This window comes from Catharus ustulatus, chromosome 6 (genome assembly GCF_009819885.2).
Source record: "Catharus ustulatus isolate bCatUst1 chromosome 6, bCatUst1.pri.v2, whole genome shotgun sequence".
Classification (NCBI taxonomy): Eukaryota; Metazoa; Chordata; class Aves; order Passeriformes; family Turdidae; genus Catharus; species Catharus ustulatus.
Window position 1 is genome coordinate 6,411,146 of NC_046226.1, and position 26,156 is coordinate 6,437,301.

Here is a 26,156-nt window from a genome sequence, read left to right on the forward strand (position 1 = left end):
GCTGGTAGGTAACCCAGATTCATTTTTCTAGTATGCTATAAGTCTTTATAGCATAAAACACGTATTTTTAGTGCTATAGGTGCTAAATAAAAATGGTAAGTGATTTCTGGATTATTCATTCTTGGGTCTAAAAACGGTGTAAGCCAGTGAAATTTAATATCCAGACATGAGTGCCTTGAGAGGAACTTCAGCTTTTCAGTTTCTCAGAGTTGGGCCTTGAAACTTATTTTTTAGTGTCTGAGAGGGATAATTTGGAAGACCAGGGGTTTTCTACTGGATTTCTGCCACTGAAATCCAGCTCCAGAATCTGTTTGAGAAGCCTGTATCCTGTGCTGATGGCTCTGAGGGCCAGTGGCTACCCCTGTGTTTTCTTAAACCTATGTGAGGTCTTTGGGATTGTACGTGCCACTGCTTTTGTCTGTTAATTTCTCTCAGTGCTGGGGGAACTGAGCCTCCAGTGCTGGAGTTGAAAATAAATACAAAACCCTTTTGTATAACCTGGGTGTAAGAAGAGGAGAAATCTTTCAGTAAATCTCCTGTAGAGTCTCCCGACAGGTATGGGGAAGGCTGAGTGGTTTCTGGCTCATGGAAAGTGGTTTTACTGCTTTCTGGATTTTTCTGGATTGTTTGCCTTGCCTCTGTTGTCTGTTCTTTGCACTGCCTCAAACACGAAAAGTTTTGTGATTTCCTTTTAATAAAAATGACCAGAAATGGTTTTACAGTGCCCAGTAAAGATGAAGGGGACAGCATAGTGCTACTGTCCGTCCTCATCAGCATCAAGGCACTGAAAATCAGGGAAGAATAGCTGTGGAGGATTTGCCTGCTGCAGAATTTTTCCATAATTTTGCTCTGCTGGTGCATTGGTTCCATTTATCAGTGAAGGTCTGATAATTTGGCAGTGAACTGATGGAAGCAGCAGGAGGGTTTTCTGGTTTTTGTTTACAGTCATGCTTGCTTTGCCCTTTAAAACACAGTGTCTCCAGTCTGCAGTCTGAGTCCCTTGGTTGGGGTGCCTGAAATGCCAACAACCACTCCACACTTAGCTAAGGGGGCTGGTGCAGCTGTGATCAGATGGTCCAGGCTGTCAGGGGGTCTGTAACAGGGTGAAGTGATAGTAACGCTTTTCTTTGAAGCATTTTCAAGCTTTTCTAGCAATTCAGCCTTCTGTTGAAATGCTTTTCCTTTCTGGCGTCTCTGGAGGCACATCCTGGACCATTTTTGGAAGGTGTGGGGGGGAAACAAAGGTAGCAGGATACTTTTATCAGCTTGTTAAGTCAACTGTTGGTTTAAAGGTGGAGGTGTGAAGTGGATAATCGATTTTATTCTCTCATTTAATTGCCATCCCCATCTTCTGAATGGTTTCTCTCTTATCAGAGGTGCCCATCAAGGACCTACTTAGATTAGGCTAAGGTGGCACGTCCTTTGTGAGCCTTGAGGAGCTGAGAAGCAGTGCCATGCTGTCTTCTTACTGCCACCACCAGAGAGGCCAGAGGACACCGTGCTGCTGACACGTGTGGAACACATGGATTCACCTACAGCTGCTGGTTTCCCCTGGCCGTGGTGCAAGCAGCCACAGACCTTTGTTCCTCCCTGTCCTTGAACTATAATTCCCGGGGTTTATGTGTCTGGTTCCAAGGCTCTGATTGCTGATGGTGAAGCAGGAAAAAAATTAGTCAATAAATATTAATAACACTGTCAAATGTCAGTGGTGTTGCAGTGTGAGTCCAAAACTCTTAAGATTGCACATGTTCCCTTTGGTGTGCTTCCAGCCTGGAGGACTCTTGTTGAACCTATAACAGAGTGGATTGAATTTTTGGGTGTGTTCATGTCACTCAGTACTATTATTGCACCAATTTCTGTTAGAATGCTGGATTTCAAGTAGACTTGTATGAGATTTTTGATATTAAAGGGGACATTGAATGACAGAAGCTGCTGATTTTTGAAAACCCTCTTTTTCTTTTGTACTACCAAAGAGAATTTGGCAGTATTAATTTATTCCCAAAGAGCTTTGGTGTTAGGACGTGCCAACAAAGTAATTTTTACATGGTTGGTAGAGTGTGCATGGCTAAGTAAACCCAGGAGGAAAGTCCCACATGGTTTAGTGGTGGTATACAAGAGCATCAGGCTTTTCCTGATGCTACTTCCAAGGAGATGCAAATACCAGTTCAATTACAAGATGTGTTCTTTAAAAAACAAGCAGATTCAAAACAAAAACAAATCTTGCCAGAGCCTTACAAGAAGGCACAGTAACCCATACCTGTTCCGAGCAAGGGAAGGAAAGTTCCAGATTACAAGTCATCGGCTCAACTGCACCTTTTATCTTCACATGCACAGTTATATGGGCAGGTGTTCACATGCCTCAGAAAAACCACCTAGGTAATGCATGGAAAGAACTTGGACCTTAATCATCTTTTCATGTTATAACAACCCTTTTTTCCCTTTTGAATTCGAGAAAGTTTGAGCATTTTGAGCTTCTCCTGAGAAACTTCGTTGGTATTAGAGTGGGTAGAAGAGAATGCAGGAGAATCTGAGTTTTCCACTGAGGACTGCTCTGAAATGGGAGACACAAGGAGGTTTGGTGACACTGGGGACTATAGAAATGGCCCAGGAGAGATGAGCCTTTGCACTTTAACAAATGACTGGACATTCAAGGAAGATGCAGGTTTCCAAATTGCCTCTGAACACGAAGCCTACTGAGATTTTTCTCTACTGAGATCTCTGCTGTTTAGCTTGGAACAAAAATCTCTATGAAAATTACATTCTGAAATCATGGAATGAAGTGAATGCATGCCAGCATGTGTATTTTTGAATGCAGTTTATGTAAGTGATGAACACTTCAGGGTTCTTTGATGTGGAGCCACAGCTTTGGTTGAAGCTACGCCTGCTCATACCAGCCTGGGGGTTGGGTTTGAGATTTCAGAGAAAGTGCATTGATAAAGAGGAGTTTCATCATGTGCATAATCTGTACTTTCTTCCTATTGAAGTCTGATAACACTGAGACTTGTAGAGAAATGCAGCCCTTTAAAAGCTGGAGATATTTTAGTACCAAGAAATTCAAAATGGCTTTGCTGGCACTGGAGGAGAACTGGTGCTTCAAGATGGTCCATTAGTTGTTCCTTGAAGACACCAAAGCATAACAAACTGTGTGTGTGTGTTAGCAGAGATACTGTGCAGCTTCTGTTTGATTTGCTGTAAACAAATGCTCCTTAAGCATTTTGAGAAATGTTACAACAAATCTTTTAACTCACTGGATTAAAATAGAGCCTGAACTTTAAGTGAAGAATTGAGGATACTGAATCAGCAGCACTGTTTATAATTACAGCAGTGGAAGGTTTTACCAAGCAACTTTATTTAATAACCTTTTTGACTCAATTGTAATAATCCTGGAAATGCTACCAAAAAAAAGATGAGCTGTTTTGTTTACCAGAATGTGTTCTTTCATTGTCAATCCTGAACCAAAACTAGACTGATGTCACTTCATGAAAAATTGTGCATTTCAAGAAGCAAAAGGATTTGAGGCCAAGCCTTGTTTTTGCTCACCAATGAGAATAGTAAATGAGCCGTTATGATAGAAAGGGAGTTACTAGAGGCTTACCTCCTTATGTTTGCTCCCTGCTCTCCTCCCTTGGAAGACATAAAGTAATCCACATCAAATAGAAAGGCTGCAGCCTTCACTAGCTAAACTAAAGAAAGGAATGGTTTAGCTGGAGATGGGAATTTTGGTGCTCAGTCCTTCAGAAAGGATTTTTTTCCTTGCACCCTATTGAGTCTATTGGATGCTGAGCTGACATTGCTGCAGGCTTTCTGTCCTAGCTGTTGTTGTAAATGTTTCTCTTGACTGCTTAGTGGGTCTGTTTGTTCTTTATTCATAGAGAAAAATAAAACTTGATATCTCTTACTTCTGTTCTCTTTCCCCCCCACTGTTCTTAAAACCTTTGATTACAAAATACCCTGTTAACTGAAAGCAGTTGAGGTGAAGGGATGAAACTTGGATGGAAGCAGTGAGGGAAAATGTCCAGCCTCCAGTCTTGAAAACCAAATGCAGTGAACAAAACAGAAGATATATTTTAATGCCATTATTTAGACTAAAATTACTTTATCAAGAGTCTGCATCTGTCTAAAGGTAGACCAGTTCTTTGCTAAAACATTAGCTGAGAGCCTGACAGATATCTTGGGGATATGTTTTGCATCATTTTTGTGAGCTTTGTAGAAGCAAAAGCAGAAGGGCTGAAGGGAGGGGAGCACTTAGTGTCTAGTTCTGTCAAGCCCATGTTCAGATATCTCTTTTGAATAGCTCTGATTTTTCTGTAATAACACACTTTAACTACCATGTATCTTTCATCCTGAAGGGTAAAGCACAACTAATTAAGGAAAAAATATATTCAAGGGAAAAGCCAAATAGCATAGCTGAAGAAAAAAAAATTCTTACATGTCACCACTGTCTACCATGTAGTTATTTTAAAACAGTATGTTATGATGCAAAGGTAAACTGTGAGTGAGTTACACTGTGTAGTAAGACATGATAGAATCACTTCACCATGATCTAAATTAGAAATGACAATATTTAAGCTTTTCTTTTCCCTTCTTATTCACATTTTCTATGTGGGGAGGTAGTTGGGGTTTCAGGTCAATTCAAGGCCAAATCCAAATGATGGATAATCTTGTCAGTGTGGTGCTGTGCTCGGTTCAAGCCTTTAAGGCTGTGCTGCTGGCTCCTGTGTGCTGTGATTTGTCTGCAGGATGGGTGTTTATATGGTTTGTGTGTAGGATGGGTGTTTATATGGATTTTGTGGTGTGACTGTAAGACTTCTCTAGGTGAGCTGACAGAGTCTCCTCTTGCTGCCTCTCCCCACTCCCATTTTGCAAATGCTGGTGGCTTTCAGAGTATTTGTGCTGCTGAAGCTAATCCAGGCTGACCTGCCTGCTTGCTCTCCTGATTTGCTAGAGTTTTATCAGTTAGGGGTTTGTTTTGGTGGTAGTCAGGCTATGGGAAGTGCCTGTAACTACCCTCATGTAAAGAAAATGGTTTAATTTGATGTGTTAGAAAGAAATTCACAAAGGAATGAATTCTAATAGTTTACATACAGTGGTGGTGTTTCTGCTTGGATGTTAAGTTAGTTTCTGCAGTTAAATCTCTTTTGAATCATTTATATTGTATGTAAGGAATTTCTGAGTTCTTTTCCTGAGCTGGATTAGTGGGCTGTGATGTTCATTAATTCATGAAGAGCAAGACTTTCTTCTGTGTAATCACATGCTTCTGATTACACACGAGGTTTGGGTGTGGGGTTTTTTTTTTCCCTCACAAGAACTCTCCACAAAGACTATAACATTAGAAGAACTAGTAAATAAAATCAGCCATAAAGCAATAATACTTTAAAAGGAAATCACGTCAAAGCAAGGTGGGTCAAAGCTGTAACTCCAAGCTCATGGAGAACTGGCAGCTGAGAGACTGCAGTAATTCTGCAGAGCTGCAATAGGAGGAAGGAGCCCCTCCCAGCCAATTTGGAAAAAGTTTGCCTGCTGAGGGATGAACAGTCTGGGCTGCTGGTCAGGACAGACAAGTGTGTCACTGCAGGGCTGGGAGGGAGAGGGAACGGGGCTGTCAGGGCTGCCTGCCACTCTGGGCCATGTTTGTCTCCAGACTGGATAGGTGGTGCTAACACTGCAGCTCTGTCCCCCCTCACTGAAGATGATAGCTCCTTAGCTCCCCAAATACCTGGATAACTGGATTTGAGTGGTCTCTATTTCATTATAAACCAGTTTTTCATATGAAGTTGTTGCCAGAGCCATTCCACTGTTTTAGTTTCTCCGTGCTGAGTGCTGGGCTTGCCTGGGCTTTCTTTCCACGGAGGAATAATTTAGCAGGTATCATGGCTAGCAGGCCTGGACAAAACACAGATCTTACAAACAGTGGCAAAGCCAAGTGATCGTGTATTCAGCAGTCAGGAGAGTAGAACTTTGTTCTCACACTCTGGCTGTTGTAAGAGGGGTTGGTGGGACATGCCCAGGGCTGAGCCATGCACACTCCACATGGACACAACTGGTTATTCTGGGTGTTCTGCAGGGTATGGCTGCAAACCAGGAGCTGCCCCTGTGTCCAGTTCAGCTGTGCTGCCAGAAATGCCTGGCTTAATTAGGCTGGGCCTGAAAAGGTGACCAAGTTTTATACCAATCACAGGAATGAATTCAGCCTTAAATGTGAGACCACTTTCTAAAGTTCCAATACCATCCTGATGTCTTGTACTTCTATATATATTACTGTGTTTTAATATTTGCAATTTTTTTGGTGTAATGAAGAAAAAAATGAAGCTGTGTTATAGTGGATATAGTTTTTATGACTCAATTTCTAAGCCAGGTGTTTCCCAGAGTAGTTTTATAGTCTGAGAGGAGAGATTGTTCCTGCCATGGGAGTATTATCTGAATCTTTTACTGGCAAATTATGGCAATTCATGGCAGAGCTGAAAGCTAGTTAAAGTTCAGGAAGGTTTATCAGATTTGAGGCTGGTTAGGATTGCTTGTTTCCTACATTGGATATTTCTATGAAACTTTAGGAAAAAATAATGTGATAAATACAAAGCCACTTGGTTGAAAAAAAAGCAAATCTAAAGAGAAAAATGTGAATTTCTGTCAGAAGATATTTATATTTTAGAATGTTCTCAAAACCTGTATCAGGAAAGACGAGCCTGGGTTAATTAACTGTGCACAAGTTATTTTACATGGGAACTGAGAATACCTGTAAAGTAAAATGTACCTGATTATTATTAAGTTTGGATGGGAGAAAATCTGTAACCATAGCAAAGTGACATAAAGGAAGCCTTGATTTATTTTTTTTTTTTGTTAATCTAATATTATGTACACCTTATACAAGTTTGCTTAACACCATGTGGTGATTTTAAAAGCTACAAGGAGACAAAGTTGACTGCTACATGTTTTAAGTTCTATCCATTGACCATTTTTAATCTAATTATTTTCAACCAAAATGTACCAGTTACTGGTGGTATTTTCCAGGGTGTTGATTTGTTTGTTTTTTTGGTCTATTTATTAGGTTTTCAATCAAGGAGATGAAAAATTTGGGCTGCACTTAGGCAGTTGGGGGCTCACTTGTAGGAATCTGCTGTGGAGGGGTCTTTGGGATGGTGTGGGGAATGAAGTGTTGTTTGGGAGATGCTGTGGCCCATGGTTTGTATGACATGATGTCAGGAGTTGCACACTCAAGCAGAGGCCAATATTAACATCTGCAACTGGTGGCCCTGGGTTGCTGCTGGTGCTCTTTGCTCTCAAGGCTGTTGGGCATATTCTTGCTGTAAAACTATTTCTGTTCATCATGATTTGAGGCAGTGAGTGGGAGTCTGGGTTACATCCTTCAGCTGCAGTGAGTCCTGGTCATGAAATACCCTTTTGCTCTGGGTCTCTGACTCAAATATCTTTTGGAGCTCAGATTTTATTCAACTATTGCATGTAAACATCTCTATATATAAGAAGTGGTATTGGGTTTGTAGGGGTCAGTGAAACTACTTTCAGTGAGCTCTGATGGATAATGTGCTTATGATTCTCTGCTTCTGTATTCCAGTGGTAGAAATACAAAATGGAAATGAATGTCTGGCACTGAAATTGTGCAGGAAAAATGAGACCTGCAAATGCATGCGATTTCCTGTCCAGCACTGGCATTTCTGATATTTTCATTGCATGCATAATCCACTCGGCTGCTGAGGTTCTCTTCAGGCTCCTGAGGTGTTTTTTTTCCATGCCAGACTGACAGCAGAAGCCTGCAATACAGCTCTGAAGTTTAGCGTTTGTTTTAAATGGAGCTTGGCTCCTTCTCTGCAGAATGCTATTTCTGCTAAGAAGATCATTTACTCAGGGGCAGTTCCAAAAGAATGGATAAGAGAAGTGATATGATTTGTTTAAACTGATTTTGTAGCACTTCACATCTCACTGTTTAAAATCCCCTTCCTTTCCCTCTGGTCGAGAGAGTATTCACTTTGGATATACATTTTCTTTACAGGAATTCAGTGTCATTTAATTGACTACACAGAAAATTGTGAGTAGCTGTACATGCTGATGTGTGATTTTTTTATTTACTTTATGCAATTGTAACCGAGCTTAGAGTAGTTGCAATAGTAAAGATTTTTTTTTTTTTTTTGTAGTTTGGTGGCATTTCCGTGTTGAGGCAACAATGACTTCACTTGGTAATTAAACCTCATTTGTGAAAGACCTTTTCCCTATTAATTTGACCATTAAAGAAACGCTCTTTGAAGCTGGTAGTTAATCTTCCTATTTAAATGGCTGGGTTTTACTCAGATTGGTTACAGCTTAGGTTTAAATAGCAGCTAAAAATAGCCAACTGTTGTGCTGTACAGTTTAAACATCTATCTATAGTAGTAGCCTTTCTAGAAGGGAAACACATAGTAAAAGGGAGAGGAGACACTGCCACTCAGGCAGCCCCGGTTGGTTCCAACATCCCCTTCTCCAGCTGGCAGCACTTGATGATCTTACTCTGGGATTAATTTTTAACAGCAAGCACTATAGGCTGAATTTGAGCAGTGTTTAAGTTGGTAATTAATAATTCAATGGTTGTGAGAAGTTTTGACTGTTCCTGCTGAAGGCTGCTGCCAAGGGTGCTAAAACCTGGCAAAAATCTGGAAACTACCCAAAATATTTTCAAGAACATTAGGCTGTCAGAAAGACAAGGGCTGAAATCCCAACTTGTGATATTAGTCTGTTTTCATCTCTTGAGTGCCCTGTGTGATTCACACAAGCCTGACAAACCTGTGGACTTGAAGTGCTCAGCTTGATTGCCAAAGCCAGGGGAGTTTTAACTTAAAAGTGTCTGCAGTTGAAAAGGAAACAGTGACAAAACTGCAGGAATCTGGGTGGATGGCAACCATCTACTTCCAGTAATTCTCTTGGGTTTTTTGTTGTAGGAACGTTTTGCAGGTGAAGGGATGTTGAATGAGTAGCTAAAAAATCAAAGGTATAAAGATGAATCTGTATAAGGCAACAGAATTGCTTGTGCTACTGTTACAGTTTCAGCTGGGATGGAGTTAATTTTCTTTCTGGTAGTTGGTTCAGGGCTGTTTTGGAGAATAATGCTGACAGCACACTGAGGTTTTAGTTGTTGTTGAGCAGTGCTTACCCTGAGTTTAGGACTCCTCAGTTTCCCGTGCTGTGCCAGTGATGAGATGCACAGGAAGGCAGGAGGGGACACAGCCAGGACAGCTGACCTGAACTGACCAAGGAGATATTCCAAACCACAGGGCGTCATGGCCAGTGTGTAAACTGGGGGAGCTGCCTGGGAGGTGCCAGCCCTGCTCTGGGATGGGCTGGACATCACTCACAGGGTGGGTGAGCAATTGCATTGAGCATCACTTGTCTGTCTTGAGTCTTGTTTCTTTCTTTATGTTGTGTCCCTCGTCATTGCAGTTACTATTTTGTTCCCATTTTTAAACTGTTTTTAAGTTGACCCATGGGCTTTACCTTCACTGCAGTTTTTCTCCCCATCCCACAAGGGTGGGACAGGTAGTGAGCAAACAGCTTTGTGGTACTTAGTTGTGGGCTGGGGTTAAACCACGACAGTTACCTTGAAATACCTTGGCAAAATAGAGTTACAGTGAGATCTGTGGTCCAAGAAAGAGGACAAAGATAAAGATTTTTTTTTTCACCTCCACCTTTAGTTTTCCACCAAGAAAAAAGGTACTTGAGGCCTGTCTTCAGTAATAAATATTTAATCAGTCAGGTTAAATAGCTGAAATATTTTTGCAGTATTGTTAAAGGTCAGACTTTTCGTAATGGCTATTTCCAGATATACCTGTATGTCAGGAGCCTCAAGCTTCTCAGACCAAGATATCCATCACTACAACAGGAACATCTGTTGGCACAGAGAAATTCGATGTGAAGAAATCTGAAATATGGGGAAATATTGTCAGATATTTTAGGCTGCCCTTCTGAGGGATATTCACAGGAATCAATGGGACTATTGTATGTCCAGAGTTTTTTACAACTGTAATTCCCATAAGTTAGTTTTCCAAAGGTCTTTATTACTATTATTATGTCAATCTATTAATGTTTCTCATTACACATAAATAGTTTTTCTCTGCTGGCAGTGGCAGGAGTAGAAGGAGAGGATGGTGGGGATGGCATACAGTTTTATCAAGTTGGTAAAAAGGAAGGTGATTGTAAAAGAGATTCTGATGGCTTATTCTGTCTTTTTCATGGATTATTAAACTTCTTCCATGTGTCAAGGCATTCGTGCTTCCAACATCCAACATGATATTGTCACACCCATGTTTCTGCACAAACTAAGCAAGGTTTTGGCCGCTGTGGGTGGCACAGCAGGGGAAGGACTGAAAACATGTTTTTTGGGTATGTGTTTGCTAACACTAACGAGGGGAGATACAGATTAGATATTGGGAAGAAGCTTTTTACTCTGAAGGTGATGAGGCCCTGGTGCAGTTTGCCCACAGCTGCCCTGTTCCAGTGTCCCAGGCCAGGTTGGATGGGGCTCTGAACAACCTGGGATGGTGGAAGCTGTCCCTGCTCATGGCAGGGGGGTGTAAACTGGGTGATCTTTAAGGTCACTTCCAATCCAAACCATTCTCTGATTTTTTGAATCTGTTTCTTTATGTCCCAGGGATCATTAACTCATAAATTGCTTTGCTCTATAATTTGTGGTACCTCTCACAAGATGTGTGCTAAGTAAAAAAGACTTTTGCACAGATCCACAGGCTTAGCAACATGAATTTGGCAATGGTAGTAGATGGCTTTTGAGTCTTGCTTTACTTTTTAAAACTAATCCCCAAACTGCCTTTTTATATCTCAAGCGAGTGCAAAATGAAGACATGGTGCCTTCAGAAGGTGTAAATGTATAAAAACAAAACTGGACAATAATAGTGCGTGGTTTTGTATTGTTCATTTTAAAATAAAAGCACATTTATTTCCTGAGGGACCACAGCATCACTGAGTTCTTGTTAGCAGGTGTGAAACATTTGCAGCTCCCATGTGAAAATGTTTAGTTCAAAACTCATCTGACCAGATGCATGAGGCAGAAGTGACCTGGTGTGGGTGTTGGGAAAAGGGGGAATTCTCCCTTTTACTGAGAGTCTTTAACTATTTCAGTGCTTTTTCTCAGTGAGCTGTTCTTTACATCTTTACAGAGGCAGTGGAAGGAGAATGAGGTATTGCTTTCCAGTAGAGGGGAGACTCTGGAAGGGGCTTTTCTGGAAAAAGAGTGAATCATAGAATCATCAGAGAATGGTTTTGGGCAAGGGGCTTTCTAGCTTGCTTGAAAAGCAGCATATCTCGTGTTAAATGAGTATCCTTGCTTATCTGACCTGTTAGGTGGGCTTTGTAAGGATAATAAAAAGGAAGAACTTACATGTACATGAATGTACATGACACGTGGTGCTGGAGCACTGAGCTGGAAATCACCTACTCTGTAATTTGTTAAATGGACTTGAAGGGTCAGGATTTGGAGGCTGGAGAGGCAGCACTCAAGGTATGAGATAAGCAGGAAAGGTTCTGAGTACAAAAGTGTCTCTTTAAGACTCTGTGGGTTTGAGTTTAGTTCTGGCAGAGCCCAGAGGGGCAGAAGTCGATACAAAGAATTACACTTGCTCTTTTAAACGGAGTCTTTACATTATTCAGCTTGCACAACTGATTAGACACACATCAGAGAGAGCTACGTTCCCTATACTACCCTGAAACTTTGTTTCTCTAGGATCAGCTCTGAACGGAGGAAAGAGAAGTCGAGGGATGCAGCGCGGTGCAGGAGGAGCAAGGAGTCGGAGGTGTTCTATGAGCTGGCTCACCAGCTGCCCCTGCCGCACACGGTGAGCGCGCACCTGGACAAGGCGTCCATCATGAGGCTGACCATCAGCTACCTGCGCATGAGGAAGCTGCTGGATGCTGGTAAGGGAGCAGCAGGGCACTGCCTGGGAGTGGTATGGAGAACAATCTGTTTGTAAGACCTGTCAGCAGTAAAAGAAATGAATGCATTGTTAGCTGTGTCCTTTCTCTGGGAAGGTGGGAGACCTTACAGTAGAAATCAGCTCTTGGCAATGACACAAGAAAAATCCACTGTTGAATAGACTTCTTTTTTTCCTTTCTATTCTGGTGATCCTGGTTGCCTCATCACAGCTGTAGTGCCCTTTTCAGTCTCATTTGACCCTTCTCCCAAAGTTAGATTCTTTCATTTAAACCTCTTTTTCCCCTAAACTTGTTTGTTCCAGCTGTGCTTTCTTGACTGTAGGGAATTGGTTCAGGCTTGGCTGAGCTAACTATAGTTGTGTCCCCTTCATATAAACTGCAAGGAAGTTTTGTAAATTGTGTTTCTGTGATGTGCTCCTCCGGAAGTGAAGTCAGCTGAGGATGTGTTGTCCCAGAAAGCCCCTGAGAGAAGATTATAATGCCTTTTTGAGATGGGTGGTGAATTTTTTGCCACATAGACCTGTTCCTTAAGGTGGAAGGTTTATTGGTGAATATATAACAGCACAGAGGGTTAACCTCACTCTGATTTTCTGTGATTTCTGATACCTTTACTAGAGCTTGAAGAATTGAACTGATCATTTATCTAAATGAGTTATACTGGTTTTGAATGGTCCTGCAAGATTGACTCCTTGCAGACTCGTGCCAGAAGTCATTCCCGCTGGTAAGTAAAGAATGGCTGGTGTTTGCTTAAACAAAAATGTGTGGCTGCTTGCAGGTGAGCTGGAGACAGAAGCCAAAATGGAGAAGGAACTGAACTGTTTCTACTTGAAAGCTCTTGATGGCTTTGTCATGGTTCTGTCTGAAGATGGGGACATGATTTACATGTCTGAAAATGTGAACAAGTGTATGGGACTCACTCAGGTGAAATACTGACATTTCCTAAGACTGTTTCAAAAAGCTGTTCCCTTTTATTTGTATGTGAAGTTAAACACCCATATACCTCCTAATTTTTGCAGTTTGAGTTGACGGGGCACAGTGTATTTGATTTCACTCATCCGTGTGACCACGAGGAGCTGAGAGAAATGCTTACACACAGAAATGGTGAGAAAAAAGAAAAAAAAAATCAATTTAATTTACTTATGGGTAGTTTCTGTTGGCATTAATATAGTTGGATATCTGCCAGAAAATGGTGTTGGGTTAAAAAGCTAATAGGTTTTTATTTCTTAATTCTCAAATTGAACCTCATTGAGAGAACTAACAACGGGAATAACCAATGTTTTGGCTATATCCTAATTGTGGAGACTTCATTAGGATTCTTTAATCTGACAAAATTAATTACTAAAATGGAGTTCCTGAGGGTTGAAAGGAAAGAATAAGTGCCTACAGGAAATTAGAGGTAGGTTGAATGAGAATGATTTTAAGCAATTACTGTAGAGGGACATGGAGAAGCTCAGTTGGTGCATTTGTCTTGGTGTGGCCTTGCCTTTACAGCACAGCTGACAACAAATGCTTTCTTCCAGAAATCTGTGGTTGTATACCCAAGACAAAAAGAAAAGATACTGTGCTTCAATTTTAGGACACCAAAACACTAATCTGGGAATATTTAAACAGCCCCAAAAAAGGGCTTTGGGGTTGATGCTTCTCTGCACCTTTTCATTGGTGCATGAAATTGGTATATTTTCACATTCTGGCTCTTCTTTTCTCCATCTGAGGGAGCAGAACACCATGTTTGCATGTGCTGTATGCTTTGAAATTTAACAATTGCCCATTAATTACGGCTTTTATGTCCTCTAAAGATTTGATAAAGGCTATAAAGACTTGGCAGCCTGCATGCCTCCAAACAAAGCTGCTTTACTCTGTAGTTAGAAACCTAAAATCTGACCTCTCTACTTCCTCTCTCATCAGATGAGGGTTATATGGACTCTGAATTCAGATAGTGATAAATTAATAAACCTGACCTCTGCTTTCTTTTAGCACTGTATATGTTGTGTAATTCTTATGTTGTCATCCTAGTTAAATTCTGTGGAAAGAAGCTGATAAGATACCATAGCATTAAGGGCCCAACTTTGATTTTGTAAGCATTTTGTAAACTTACCTGCCCCTAGAATTGAAGTATGTTTCTAAGGCTAGATTAGACTTCTCCCCCTTTGGAATTACAGTAATGTATCTTGGGGGTGGGGGAACAATTTCCCTAAAGCAGTGTAAAAATCCTGGTTTTGTTGCAAAAGGTTATTCTTAAAGATTTCATATCACTGAGTTTCATGCAGACCATCTCAAGCATGTCCAAATTGGCCAGATTGGAATCAGATGTCTGGAAAGCATTATTACAAAAGCTCTTTTGCAAATGACATTGGCAGACAGAAGTCTAAATTACAGTAGTAATAGTACATTTTTATATTTATTAGTATTCCCAGGTTGCCTTCTACTGCAGCTCTTACATCAGTGGAATTATTTTGGTTTTGAATGGAGTATTAAATATTCCCCTTTGGGACTGTGCAAGTGAATATAAATGCAATTGGCAGAAACAGAACTGCATTCTCATTTTATGAAGCTGCTTTTTAAACTTTCAAAGCTGGCCATTTTAAAAAATAATGTCTGGTGCTGAATCAGACTTGAAAGTTGCTCCATCTTTTACAGCTGCTTCTCAAAGCAGAGCCTCATGCATCAGGACTTGGAACAGCGATGTTGTGCGATCTTCAGCTATTTTGAGATTGGTTTAACTCTTAAAACTTACTGAATTAAAGAAGTTTTTGCTGCTTCTGTGAATTCTGCTTTAGTTTCTCCCTCACTTCCTCCACTATCAAGGTTGTTTTAAAATAGCATAAAATATGAGCCCTTTAGTATTTTCCCTTTGCTAGAAGCAATAAACAAATTAGCATGAGGGCTTTAACATTTTTCTAATTAATTGTGTTGAGCCAGTAGCTGCAGTTGCAAGCCACCATGCAGAATGTCACATTGTCTCATATTGTATAAACTTGTATCAGAAGTAAGCTCATGTGTTCTAAACTTTCCCCTCTGCCACCATTCGGTCCCTGCTCTTCAGCAAGCCTCAGCAAACTGGCTCTTCCACTGCTCCTTCTCCTGGGTGCTGCATTTCCTCCTTGCACACATTGTGAGCTGCTTGCAGCTCTCCTGATAGCATCAGTTACATTTTCTTTGCCCACAATAGTGTAACTAGTAGTTACGTTATTGTGGGGGCAAAAACTTAATTTAGAGCCTGCTGGTAGCAAGTGAGGCTGAAAAATAAGTGCTGCAACATTGATTTATATAGGGTTTCTCAAGTTTTTTCTTCCCAAGAATGTTAATAATGTGTTTAAAAACTTGGTTCCTGTTTAGTCCAAGAGTGTAAATCACTGTAGAAATATTTGTATGCATATAAACAGCTGAGTTGTTAATTTTGAATTGAAAAACTTGCAGTCCTGAAGAACAACAAACCCAAAAGGTGCTTGGTTTGAGCCTCCTCATAGTGAGTTACTGATGCATTTCAGTGGAAACCACCTTGATAGGGCTTCTTATTCTACATATGTTTTTCTTGTCCTCTGTCACAATTTTAAAATATATTGAATTTCCAATTGGTCTCTCCTTCTTCCTGTTCCTTTTTCCTGAAATCTGGGAGTGTGCAGTTGGCTGCAAATACAATCCTGACATTAAAACATTGAAACTGCATCAGGACAGACAGAGAGGGCTGGGATTGTTCACCCAGAAGAAGAAATGGCTCTGGGGAGATCCTTGAGTCCCTTCCTGTACCTGAAACGACTCCAAGAGAGCTGGAGAGGGACTTTGGACAAGGGCTTGGAGTGACAGATAAAGGGAATGGCTTCCCACTGACACAGGGCAGGGTTAGGTGGTTTTTGGGAAGGAATTCTTCCCAGGGAGGGTGCTGAGGCCCTGGCACAGGGTGCCCAGAGAAGCTGTGACTGCCCCATCCCTGGGAGTGTTCCAGGCACGTTGGGTGGGGCTTGGAGCAACCTGGGATAGTGGAAAGTGACTCTGCCCATGGCAGGAGAGTTGGAACTAAATGGTCTTTAAGGTCACTTCCAATACAAACCATTCTATAACTCTATGAAACTTCAGGGTGGGTTTTTTTTGTCTTGATAGTAAAACTTGCTCTGAAAAATACCATTATCAGAAGTGATATTTGGTGGATGAATCTTTTTAGCTTATTTTTTGGGTTTTCTCTTATTCTTAGAATTCTATAACATGTTTGTAGAGGTTTTTTAATGCCTTTGGAAAATTATCCAGGTGTTTTAAAAATTGGTTTGCTGTTTGCTTCTGCTAGGTCCTGTGAAAAAGGGCAAAGAGCAGAACACGGAGCGCAGCTTTTTTCTCAGAATGAAGTGTACACTGACTAGCAGGGGAAGAACAGTGAATATAAAGTCTGCTACATGGAAGGTAACTAATGCAAAGGAATATTTGCACAGTTTGGCAGCTTCCTCTCCAAATGTCATAACACTGTATTTCAACATTTTTGCTTCATGTAACGAGCTTGAATTTCACCAAGTACTTTATAATTTAATGATTGTGTTTCATTATACTGAATTTTAATGTTGAATACATCACAGAGGTAACTGAAACAATGTTTTAAAATTAGTTTTTCAAAACACTTTTAATGAATTTTCCATTTTAAATTAGAGGTCATTTACTTACAATTATAATTACCAAATATGTTTGCATAAAGCCTTCTCTGGGAAAAAAGTACTTGACATCACTTATGCTGATCCCTCATTTCTTTTGATTTGTCACTGAAAATGTGATAGTTGAGGTCTCTCTGAAGGACTTCAATGCCATTCTTTTGAAGCTGCTGGCTCTCCCTTTTGTAACAGTTGGAACAAAAAGAGGCCAGCCTGATAACTTTCTGCAGTGAATGCATTTTCTCCTCTGGACAAAGTAACCTTTTACTGTATCCAGTGGATTATGGCTCACGGTTCTCTTTTATGATTTGAATTTGATTATTCTGGATCAAACAACTTCTTTGCTGCTCTCTGTGAACTATTTCTGCTTCTATGGTTAAAAGAAAGCTCCACAAAATGCAAAAGTTCCTGTCTGTTGAAGAATGTATTTGATCTGTCATCACCTCTGCAGAATATCTAAAATGGGGGTTGCTATTATTACCATAACTTTCAGATTTAAATTGTGGGTACCTTTTGCTGAGACAGCTGCTCATCAGAGTTGTCATTACTGTGACTACAAAGAAGAGTTCACAGAACTGCAGCAATGTCTGATGTTGCTTCAGCCAGTGCTGAGGAAGGTGTTGGGCTGTGAACTCATCCCAGAATGTGTGGGGTGAGGAGGAGGAGGAGGACACTGCCCTGCTCCAACCATCCCTTTGTCACTGTCCCCTTGGCTCTGGGTGTGCTGGTGGATTGTGTTGTCTGACAGCCCAAACCTGGTCTCTTTGTAAACTCCAACTCCCCTGTAGGTGCTGCACTGCACTGGCCACATCCGTGTGTACGACACGTGTGGGAACCAGACTCACTGCGGATACAAAAAGCCTCCCATGACCTGCCTGGTGTTGATCTGTGAACCTATTCCTCACCCATCAAACATTGAGGTCCCCCTGGACAGTAAAACGTTCCTCAGTCGTCACAGTCTCGATATGAAATTTTCCTATTGTGATGAAAGGTAATATATGAGATTTGTACTGTAAAAAGTCATTAATTTGAAATATTTGCAGGGCTGGTACATGTTGGCTAATGTTTGCCTTCTCAATAATTTAATTCATCTTGACAGTGCAGTGATTGATGAAATACTTGGGCTTTTCCTAACTGATCAGGATTTCTTAAAAGACAGATTTTTAGATCTAAGGAGGATGCAGGGTTATTACTTTGGAATAACGAAAGGGAAAGAGACTTTTTATGTGGGCAGACATGACAGGACAATGGCTGTAAACTGAGAGAGGGCATGTTTAGATTAGACATTAGGAAGAAATTCTTGATGAGAAGCTGTGCCTGCCCCATCCTTGAAAGTGTTCCAGACCAGGCTGGATGGAGCTCTGAGCAATCTTCTCTAATGAAAGGTGTCCCTGCCCATGGCAGAGGCTTGGAACAGGTCTTGAATGTGCCTTCCAACCCAAGCCATTCTGTGATTCTATCAATAAATCCTTTGCCTTCAGTTAACTGCCTCTTCAAATTGGTCTTTGCTATATTGGCAGTGATTTAAATTAAAATGAAAAGATTCTTCCAGGAAACTGGAAATGCATTCTTCTTTCCACTGAAAAAGCAGGATTTTAGATTGGTTGAAGATGGGGCATTTTGGTGACTGCAAAGAGTGTGCCTGTAATACTTGTCAGATGTGTTTTATTTCTACTGCTTCCCCCTCCTCCCTTCCTCAGGAGATCAGTGTCTGCTTTCTTCTACCAAAAAAAACCCAGACATTCAGCTGTACTTTCAATGCAATACATCTGCTGTTGAAAATTAGATTTTGTGTTCTGGTGCAAATCAGGGGTGTAGTCAGACACATCAGACTGATTTTCCTATCCTCTGGGAACTTAGCTTGATAAATTTGATAAATGCAAATGAAGGAAATAGTCAACTCAAGGTTTTTGTTTGGGGTCGATTTGTTTCATTTTTTTTGGTTTTAATTTGGTGTCATTTGTTACTACCCATTTCCTTTATAACAAAAGTGAATTTCTAGTTAGTTGTTGCAGTTAGATGCAGAAAGAGGTTGCTGCAGGTAATTTCTGACCTCTGCAGTAACAACCTTTCTAGGACTATAGTGTCACATACAAATATTTATTTGGTCACATTCTTCATCTGGAATGGGGCAAAATACAAACACTTCCCTGGTTAGCACTGCCCTCTAGAGACTGAAGAAATCCCCTTTGCCTTTAAAGCAAGTAGTGCTTGAGTGGGAAGAGTAAAACTGATTCCTGATTTCTCTTGGTGGCAGGATTAAAACCATTGAAGTGTATCTTTTTATTTTGTTAAATTCTCATATTTGCCTAAACTACTCTGTAAGTAACTGGTCTACCTTGATGTAAAAAAAAAATGTCTAAAAAGTGGGGATTTGTTTAATCCTATCCCCACAACATGATTTATAAATACTCAGTGAGAAGTAAAATCCTGTGCCTGCTGAAATTTCTCTGTTAAAGAAGCATCAAAATAGCAATTTATTTCAAAATGAAAAGTTCCAATAAACCAAACTGCTGCTGATCTTAAGGTTTTGCTAGATGTGCAAGCATCCAAATGCTCTGGTATTTGTGCTGGCCCATGTCTGCTTTCATGTAGCAATTTTTTCCCTTGTTTTAAAGAATTACAGAGTTGATGGGGTACGAGCCAGAGGAGCTCCTGGGTCGCTCAATCTATGAGTACTATCACGCACTGGATTCCGATCATCTGACCAAAACACACCACGACAGTAAGTGAAAACTGAATTTAAAGCCCTCAAACTGCAGGAGATGAGAGACAGCCCTGGGGGAAAGCAGCAGAAGAACGAGGGCTTTCTTTTAGTTGCAATGAATACTGACCTCAAACAGTTCAGGGGTTTTTCTGCCTGTAATTAAAGCTGGTGTCCTTTCTGCTTTTAGTGTTCACAAAAGGACAGGTGACAACAGGACAGTACAGAATGCTGGCCAAACAAGGTGGCTATGTCTGGGTTGAAACTCAAGCAACTGTTATATACAACACTAAGAATTCTCAGCCACAGTGCATAGTGTGTGTGAACTATGTGTTGAGGTAAGTTGAGTGGACTTCAGTGTTCTTTGTAATCATTTTTACTGAAGACCAAGGCAGATTGTGATGGCACTGATCCCCTGCTGAGTATGATGTTACTGTTCCCTAACTGGGAAATTTTTCTTAAAATACTGCCAGTCCTAGGATTAGAAATTATATTTGAAAACAAAATGCTTTTTTGGTCTAGTGATGTCAGTAGATAATCTCTGCAGGCAAATGAGTGTAGAACCAGCCTCTTCTGTGTGATTGGAAGCACTTGAGCATTTGTGTGCATTCTAAACAACTCTCTAATCTTTGTCCCAAGTCTGGAGCAGCTAATTCCATTAATAACTGTCATGGAATCAGAGCAGGAGTAGTGGTGTCATTCTCAATCCCATTTATCTTTTTCTTCCTTAGAACTCCTCTTTCAATTAAAGCTTCAGCTGAGGGCAGACGGGTTGACTATTATTTTGCAAGTGTCTAATAGTCCTAAAGTAGTTTTCTCAAAACTTCAGTGAATGTCCCAATAGAAATATATCAAGATATTGCACATTCATTTAAAACAAAGAAAAGTAGTTTTGGAAATATCTAGCTTTTCTCACTTTTTAAAAAAAAATAATCTTCTTTTTCAATGCTTTCAGAAAAGCATGTTAATGTTTGTTACTTTTTTATGATTGCACCACGATTAGTGCTTGCTTTGTCTCTTACTTTTGAGGAAAGAATGAGAAAGAAAAAATTCTTAAAGCCCTTATCCTGATAATTGTGTGGGATATGTGTGGTGGGGTGTTTTTGGTTTGGGGTTTTTGGACAGGGAGAGTGGGTGGGTTTCAGCCTACAAAACTATTAAGCCAGAATTTATTCCTTTTAGTTGTTGTTTAACAGTCATCTTCCTCTCTGTCTGACAGTGGAATTGTTCAGAAGGACTTAATTTTTTCCCTTGGACAAACTGAGTGTATGCTGAAACCAGTGGAGTCTCCTGACATGAAAATGACCAAAATATTCAGTAAAGATGACCTGGATGATACCAACAGCCTATTTGAAAAACTTAAACAGGAACCAGATGCTTTAACTGTGCTGGCCCCAGCTGCTGGAGACACAATTATCTCTCTAGATTTCAGCAGTAATGGTGGGTGTGTGTTTAAATTGGAGAGTGTGTTAATTAGCAAAGTTACTGTTTTGTAGTAGATTTCATAAAGTAACCTCCCAATACCACTTGCCCAGTGGTATTTCAGCTGCTGTTTAAATTTAATGAGGTCCATAGACACACACATTACTGTTACTTAGGTTGATGGTTTCTTTTAATTTTTATAGAGTCTGATGAACAACAATGTGATGAAGTTCCTTTGTATAACGATGTAATGCTCCCCTCATCCAGTGAGAAATTGCAGAATATAAATATGGCAATGTCCCCACTACCTGCCTCTGAAACTACAAAGCCACTTCGTAGCAATGCTGATCCTGCACTCAATAGAGAAGTTGTATCAAAGCTGGAGCCAAACACAGAGCCACTCGAACTTTCTTTTACCATGCCTCAGGTGCAGGAGCAACCAACCAGCCCTTCTGATGCAAGTACCAGCCAAAGTTCACCTGAGGTGAGTTTCGTAATGTGGACATGCTGTCATTAAAATGGATGTGCTGTTGGGGCTTGTGGGGCAGATCTGGTTAAGGATGCAGCCAGGACAGGAATTGGAAATTATTTCTACCTTATGACTTCAGCTCACACCATGATCTGAAGAAACTGATAAATTGTCATAGCTTTTCATTAAAGTGAGCCTTGCAAATGTATGCAATACTATGTGATAGAAATAAGGAGAGCTTGGGATTGGTCTTCTTCATTTAGTTGGTTCAGCCATAACTTCTCTAAACAGCAAAGTAGTTGCAGTAAATTACTGTAGAGGCTACTTCCAGGTTTCAAATAACAAGTGCTTCCCTAGTGGGGTAAATTTGAATGTATACAGATAAATGTGGTTTTCTTTCCCTTTTAAATTTGTGCAGCTACAGTTTGGGATTAGAACATTTTGCAGATAATCTGTAGGTAATTATGCCAAATGATGAAATGACAGAAACCTAAAACTGTTCAAATTGTTTTCACAGCCCAGTAGTCCCAATGACTACTGCTTTGATGTGGATAATGATATGGCCAGTGAATTCAAACTGGAATTGGTGGAGAAACTCTTTGCCATAGATACAGAAGCAAAAAATCCATTCTCTACTCAGGTAATGTACAGTAACTTAAAATTCTTTATCGTCTTATTCTGCTTTTCCTTTTTAGAATGTTTTCAGGAACCCTTTATATGTAATATTTTGGTTAAAGTGTAAAATACATTTTTAAAAAATCGTAAGGATTTGGTAAAAGGAAAAGCCTTGATGAAGTCATAGCTGAGGTTTCTTCCACACTGAGAAGTTCCACCTCTTGTCTCTTCCAGGAAACTGATTTAGATTTGGAGATGTTGGCTCCTTACATCCCGATGGATGACGACTTCCAGCTGCGCTCGTTCGATCAGCTGTCCCCGCTGGAGAGCAGCTCGTCCAGCTCTCAGAGCGCAGGCACCGTCACCATCTTCCAGCAGGGCCAGGGGGCCGCGGGCAGGGCCGAGGAGGCGAAGCCGGAGCGCACGGACGATGCGAAGACGATCGTTGTCCCTTCCTCGCCCGCGCGCGAGGCCCCCGAGTCTGGCAGCGCCCCCGGCTCGCCCTACGGCGGGAGCAGGAGTCGAACTGCCTCTCCCATCAGGGCAGCCAAAGGAACAGGGGATCCCGTGGAAAAGCCTTCTCCAGGAGCACCCAGCTTGCTAACAGTCACGCTGAATAAAAGGTATCTTAAAAGTGCAGCTTAAGCCCTGGTATCTGTTCAAGGATTTAGATACAAATTCTGCCAGCTGTTGTGTGTTCATCCTCAGCGTTCTTCAGAGTAGAAATTGAGACATTTAAATTTGGGCATGTCAAATGAGTCTTTTTTCTTTTACTAGTAAACTCCCCTGAAGTTAATTTCCTGGTAGCTTTTATCTAAGCACCTCATGTAAAAGCCAGCTACTGTAAAAATTCTGTTTTACTCTTGTACTTGACGTGCAGCCTTTATAAGAATGCAGTAGATAATTTAGGTAGTTACACTCACACAATGTTTCTGGTGCTTTCCTTGTCCACTGTGTTAGAGGCAAGAGGCATCTACAGTCTGTGCTGCAGATAGCAGGTAGACAGATATCTATAAGCAATAGATATTGCTTTTCAAACTAAATGTGTTTTGTGATGGACTGCCTGTACTAGATATTTATCATATTAGAAAAGTATATTCAGTCAAACATGAGATTTGTGATATGTAAAAGATGTATCTGTACATACAAATATTCAGAATAGACTTTCCCTCACCCTTCATTCCCTTCTTTCTGTTGAAAGTGAACTGCTGAACTTTCATGCTTTTTTTTCTGCAGATTTAAAAATTTTTGTTAAAACTCATTCTGAGCTTCACAGCAAGATTAAAAGCTAACATTTGCTATGCTCATTGAAAATTATTGTTGAAATAAGTCAATTTATGAACAAAAAGTAGTGGAGTTCATAAATTCAGTTCTGTGATGTTGTATATATAAGTGTCCACAAAAGAAGAATGGCTTGAGGAAAGTAGAAACGTCTTAACAGCCTGAATCAATTTTTCTTAGATCTACTGCACTGGATGAAGAACTAAATCCAAAGATGCTAGCTTTGCATAATGCTCAGAGAAAACGAAAAATGGAACATGATGGTTCACTTTTTCAGGCAGTTGGAATTGTGAGTTTTGTTTTTACCATTTTAAAATATTCACTTTTAACCTTGCAATTTCTGAAATGAGGCATCAGTGCAGACTCCTGAGTTGAGCTGTTGGTAAGCAGAGCAATCTTGGGATGAGAGATAATTGATAGTAAAATTTACATATATATGTGCACACACACACGTATATATATGTGCTCCTCTTTAGGTTCTCTTATACTGTCAACTTTTCAAAAGTGCCTTCTATACCTAAGTGCATTTCTTGCTTTCTTTACTCTTCTGTGAACATATGTATTTCTTTAGTAGAATATGCACAAGTGTAAGACATCACATTTAAATGTGTAATTGCTATATTTATTGAATTTTTGAATTCAAACTCAGGTTTCATATTTGTCAACACTGGAGATTAGTGTTGTCATGTTTCATCCTATGCTTTTATTTTTCCATTTGGTCTGAGATTCCTTAATCAGATAACAAGATCATCTAAAGTGTGAGGGAAGAGAGCTCCTATAATAACTTAGCAAATCTCTATTACTGCCACTCCCTTTCGTGCATGCTCTCTGTAGTATTAACGTGGGCACTTGGGAGTAGCTCATCCTCGTCTGCTCTAGTTATTCAAAAGAAACTATGTAGATACTCCTAGATTTTTGTCACTTGACTGGGGGGGTCCAGCTTGTTATTTTCTGCAAGGGTACCTTGTCTGTAATCTTTGTCTCGCTGTCAGTTCTCAGTACTGTGAAACCTTGAGCTTTGCCATGGCACACTGCTCTCTCTCTCTCATCTTCACTGCAAATTCCCAGTTGTCGAGTTTTGAGAAATTTTAGTCTTAAGTCTTAATTCCTCTACTCAATGTAGCCTTTGAGCTTCTTTGTTTCTCTACTGGGCCACCTCCTAGTTGTAGTCATCTACCATAATTTACAGTGCAGGATTATTTTTCCTCTGAACTCTCCTTGATCCTGTACTAGCATTATAGTCTGGGCATAAGACAAAACAGTTTTTCTATGCTGTTTTGTGTTTTCATTTGCTAAATGCTTTGCACTTCCATGCATGTTGTTCTGCTGCTTCCAGAAGCCCTGTAAGAATTCACAACTCTGCAAGAAATATTATTGCCTTCCACTGCCCTTTTCTCACGCACAGGTGCTACAGCTCATAGTGTTGCTGATAAAATATCCAAAACAGCGTGAAATGTTATTAAATGCACAGAACACAAGCAGTTCAGTGTTAACTGCTAGAATAGTCTTCAGGCTTCTGTGCTTAGTGCCAGTTTAATGCTTACAGGTTCAGACTTCTTCCTTTGCTAAACCTTTTTCTTTTGTCTGTATCTGACAAAAGTGCTATAAATATTTTGATGGTTTCTTAGAGTCAGAAGCTGAATTTCCCTGAAGCTGGGTCTTAGTGGAGTTATTTTAAGAAGTGCTTTTGTTGTTTTGCTTCTCTCTCCACAAAGAATTTCTGGGAGGATATACAGGCCTTTGGCACAAGCAGAAGAAAAATGATGTTAAATCCAGAATACATGCTGTGCTAGGGTTGTACAAACACTTGCCACAACTTTTTAGCTCTAGGGAAGTGGGATGTGTTTTGCAAAGAGTGAAAATAAGTGAAGACCAAAGTAGAATACTACTTTAGCTTCCTAGGAAACAGGAGAATTAGACAAGGACAAGATATAGTAAGGTTATAAAATATTATATTATAGTGAGGTTATAAAATAATGCTATAAATCATTACACTGAAACAGTTACAAGCTATACTTTTCTTAACATGAAGGGCTGGAATGCATTCATGGTAAAGAAATAAGCAGCAGCAGCAATGTAGGTGATTAATCTCATAATGAACTGTAGCTCTGAGTTAACTTTAACTTCTCCTGTACAGCTGCTCTTTTGCCTTACATGGGTGTTTTATAACCTGAAAACATATGCTCTTCACTGTTCTGAGGATAATGGCAGTGTTCTGAAATACCTTCTCCTCTTTCTGTAGCAGTCAGTATCACTAACAAGACCAAACTTTGCAGATTCAAGTACTTTTGCCAGCAGACTTGATACTAAAATGATTCTTTTTCCTTCCATCCCATCTGTTTCAGTGGCAGCTTCTTCCTTATCCCAGTTGTATGAAGCCCCTTCAGCTTCCTAATCTCCATATCTTCTGTTCTGCTGTCAAAACAATATGCTAAGGAGCCATATCTGTACTAGACTGGTGTAGGACTGCATTTTCCACAAGGTTTGGGTCAGGTGGCTTGGTGGCAATAACTGGAGTGCAAGCAGAATTTACATTCTGAATGTGTAGATAGAATCAACCTACTGAGGTTCCTAACTCTGCTGCCTGCACTATTAATTCCAGTGCAGAAAGCCATGAGAGACTCCAGTGAAAACCTGATGCTTACTCACTCCAGAGCAGCAGTAATTAAATGGGTGTGTTTGTGTACATGTACACGCTAATCTTGAGCGTGGTAACTGGTGATCACCAGGATTTTGTAATTGTTTTCTGTAAGGGAAGTCAAGTCTTGAAACCTGATTCAATTTTCTGTTAAACAGTTTTTAAGTTACTGTAATTGGAAATATATTTCTCCCCAAATTCTGCACAAAATCCAATTTAAATTGTAACAATGCCACATTAGTACTTAGTGATGGGAATTTCATTTGGAAGAGGGACACTGAGAGCTATACATTATTCACTAAAAAAGATCAATTTTATTTCTTTCTAGGGGTCTTTATTCCAGCAGACAGGTGACAGTGGAGGAAATGCATCACTTGCTTGGAAACGTGTAAAGGGATGCAAAACAAACGGTCACAGTGGAGTGGAGCAAAAGACAATCATTCTACTATCAACTGGTTGGTACCTTCCTTT

The 26,156-nt window shown here is 40.3% G+C and overlaps 1 protein-coding gene across 2 annotated transcripts in view; it reads left to right on the plus strand.

Moving 5' to 3' along the window:
- HIF1A (hypoxia inducible factor 1 subunit alpha) overlaps positions 1-26,156 on the plus strand; it is a 33,893-nt gene that overhangs the window by 2,527 nt on the left and 5,210 nt on the right. Inside the window, exons 1-14 of one of the 2 annotated variants that reach the window (XM_033061459.2) lie at positions 8,307-9,341; positions 11,717-11,907; positions 12,701-12,846; positions 12,942-13,026; positions 16,205-16,317; positions 17,345-17,547; positions 19,175-19,281; positions 19,451-19,598; positions 20,480-20,700; positions 20,886-21,166; positions 21,669-21,791; positions 22,001-22,389; positions 23,228-23,336; positions 26,014-26,140. In XM_033061459.2, coding sequence (XP_032917350.1) covers positions 9,319-9,341; positions 11,717-11,907; positions 12,701-12,846; positions 12,942-13,026; positions 16,205-16,317; positions 17,345-17,547; positions 19,175-19,281; positions 19,451-19,598; positions 20,480-20,700; positions 20,886-21,166; positions 21,669-21,791; positions 22,001-22,389; positions 23,228-23,336; positions 26,014-26,140 — 2,266 coding nt within the window. In that variant the 5' untranslated portion in view covers positions 8,307-9,318. Of the gene's footprint in view, positions 1-8,306; positions 9,342-11,716; positions 11,908-12,700; positions 12,847-12,941; positions 13,027-16,204; positions 16,318-17,344; positions 17,548-19,174; positions 19,282-19,450; positions 19,599-20,479; positions 20,701-20,885; positions 21,167-21,668; positions 21,792-22,000; positions 22,390-23,227; positions 23,337-26,013; positions 26,141-26,156 lie in introns of those variants that run through there. The other variant, XM_033061458.1, reaches the window with a different exon arrangement.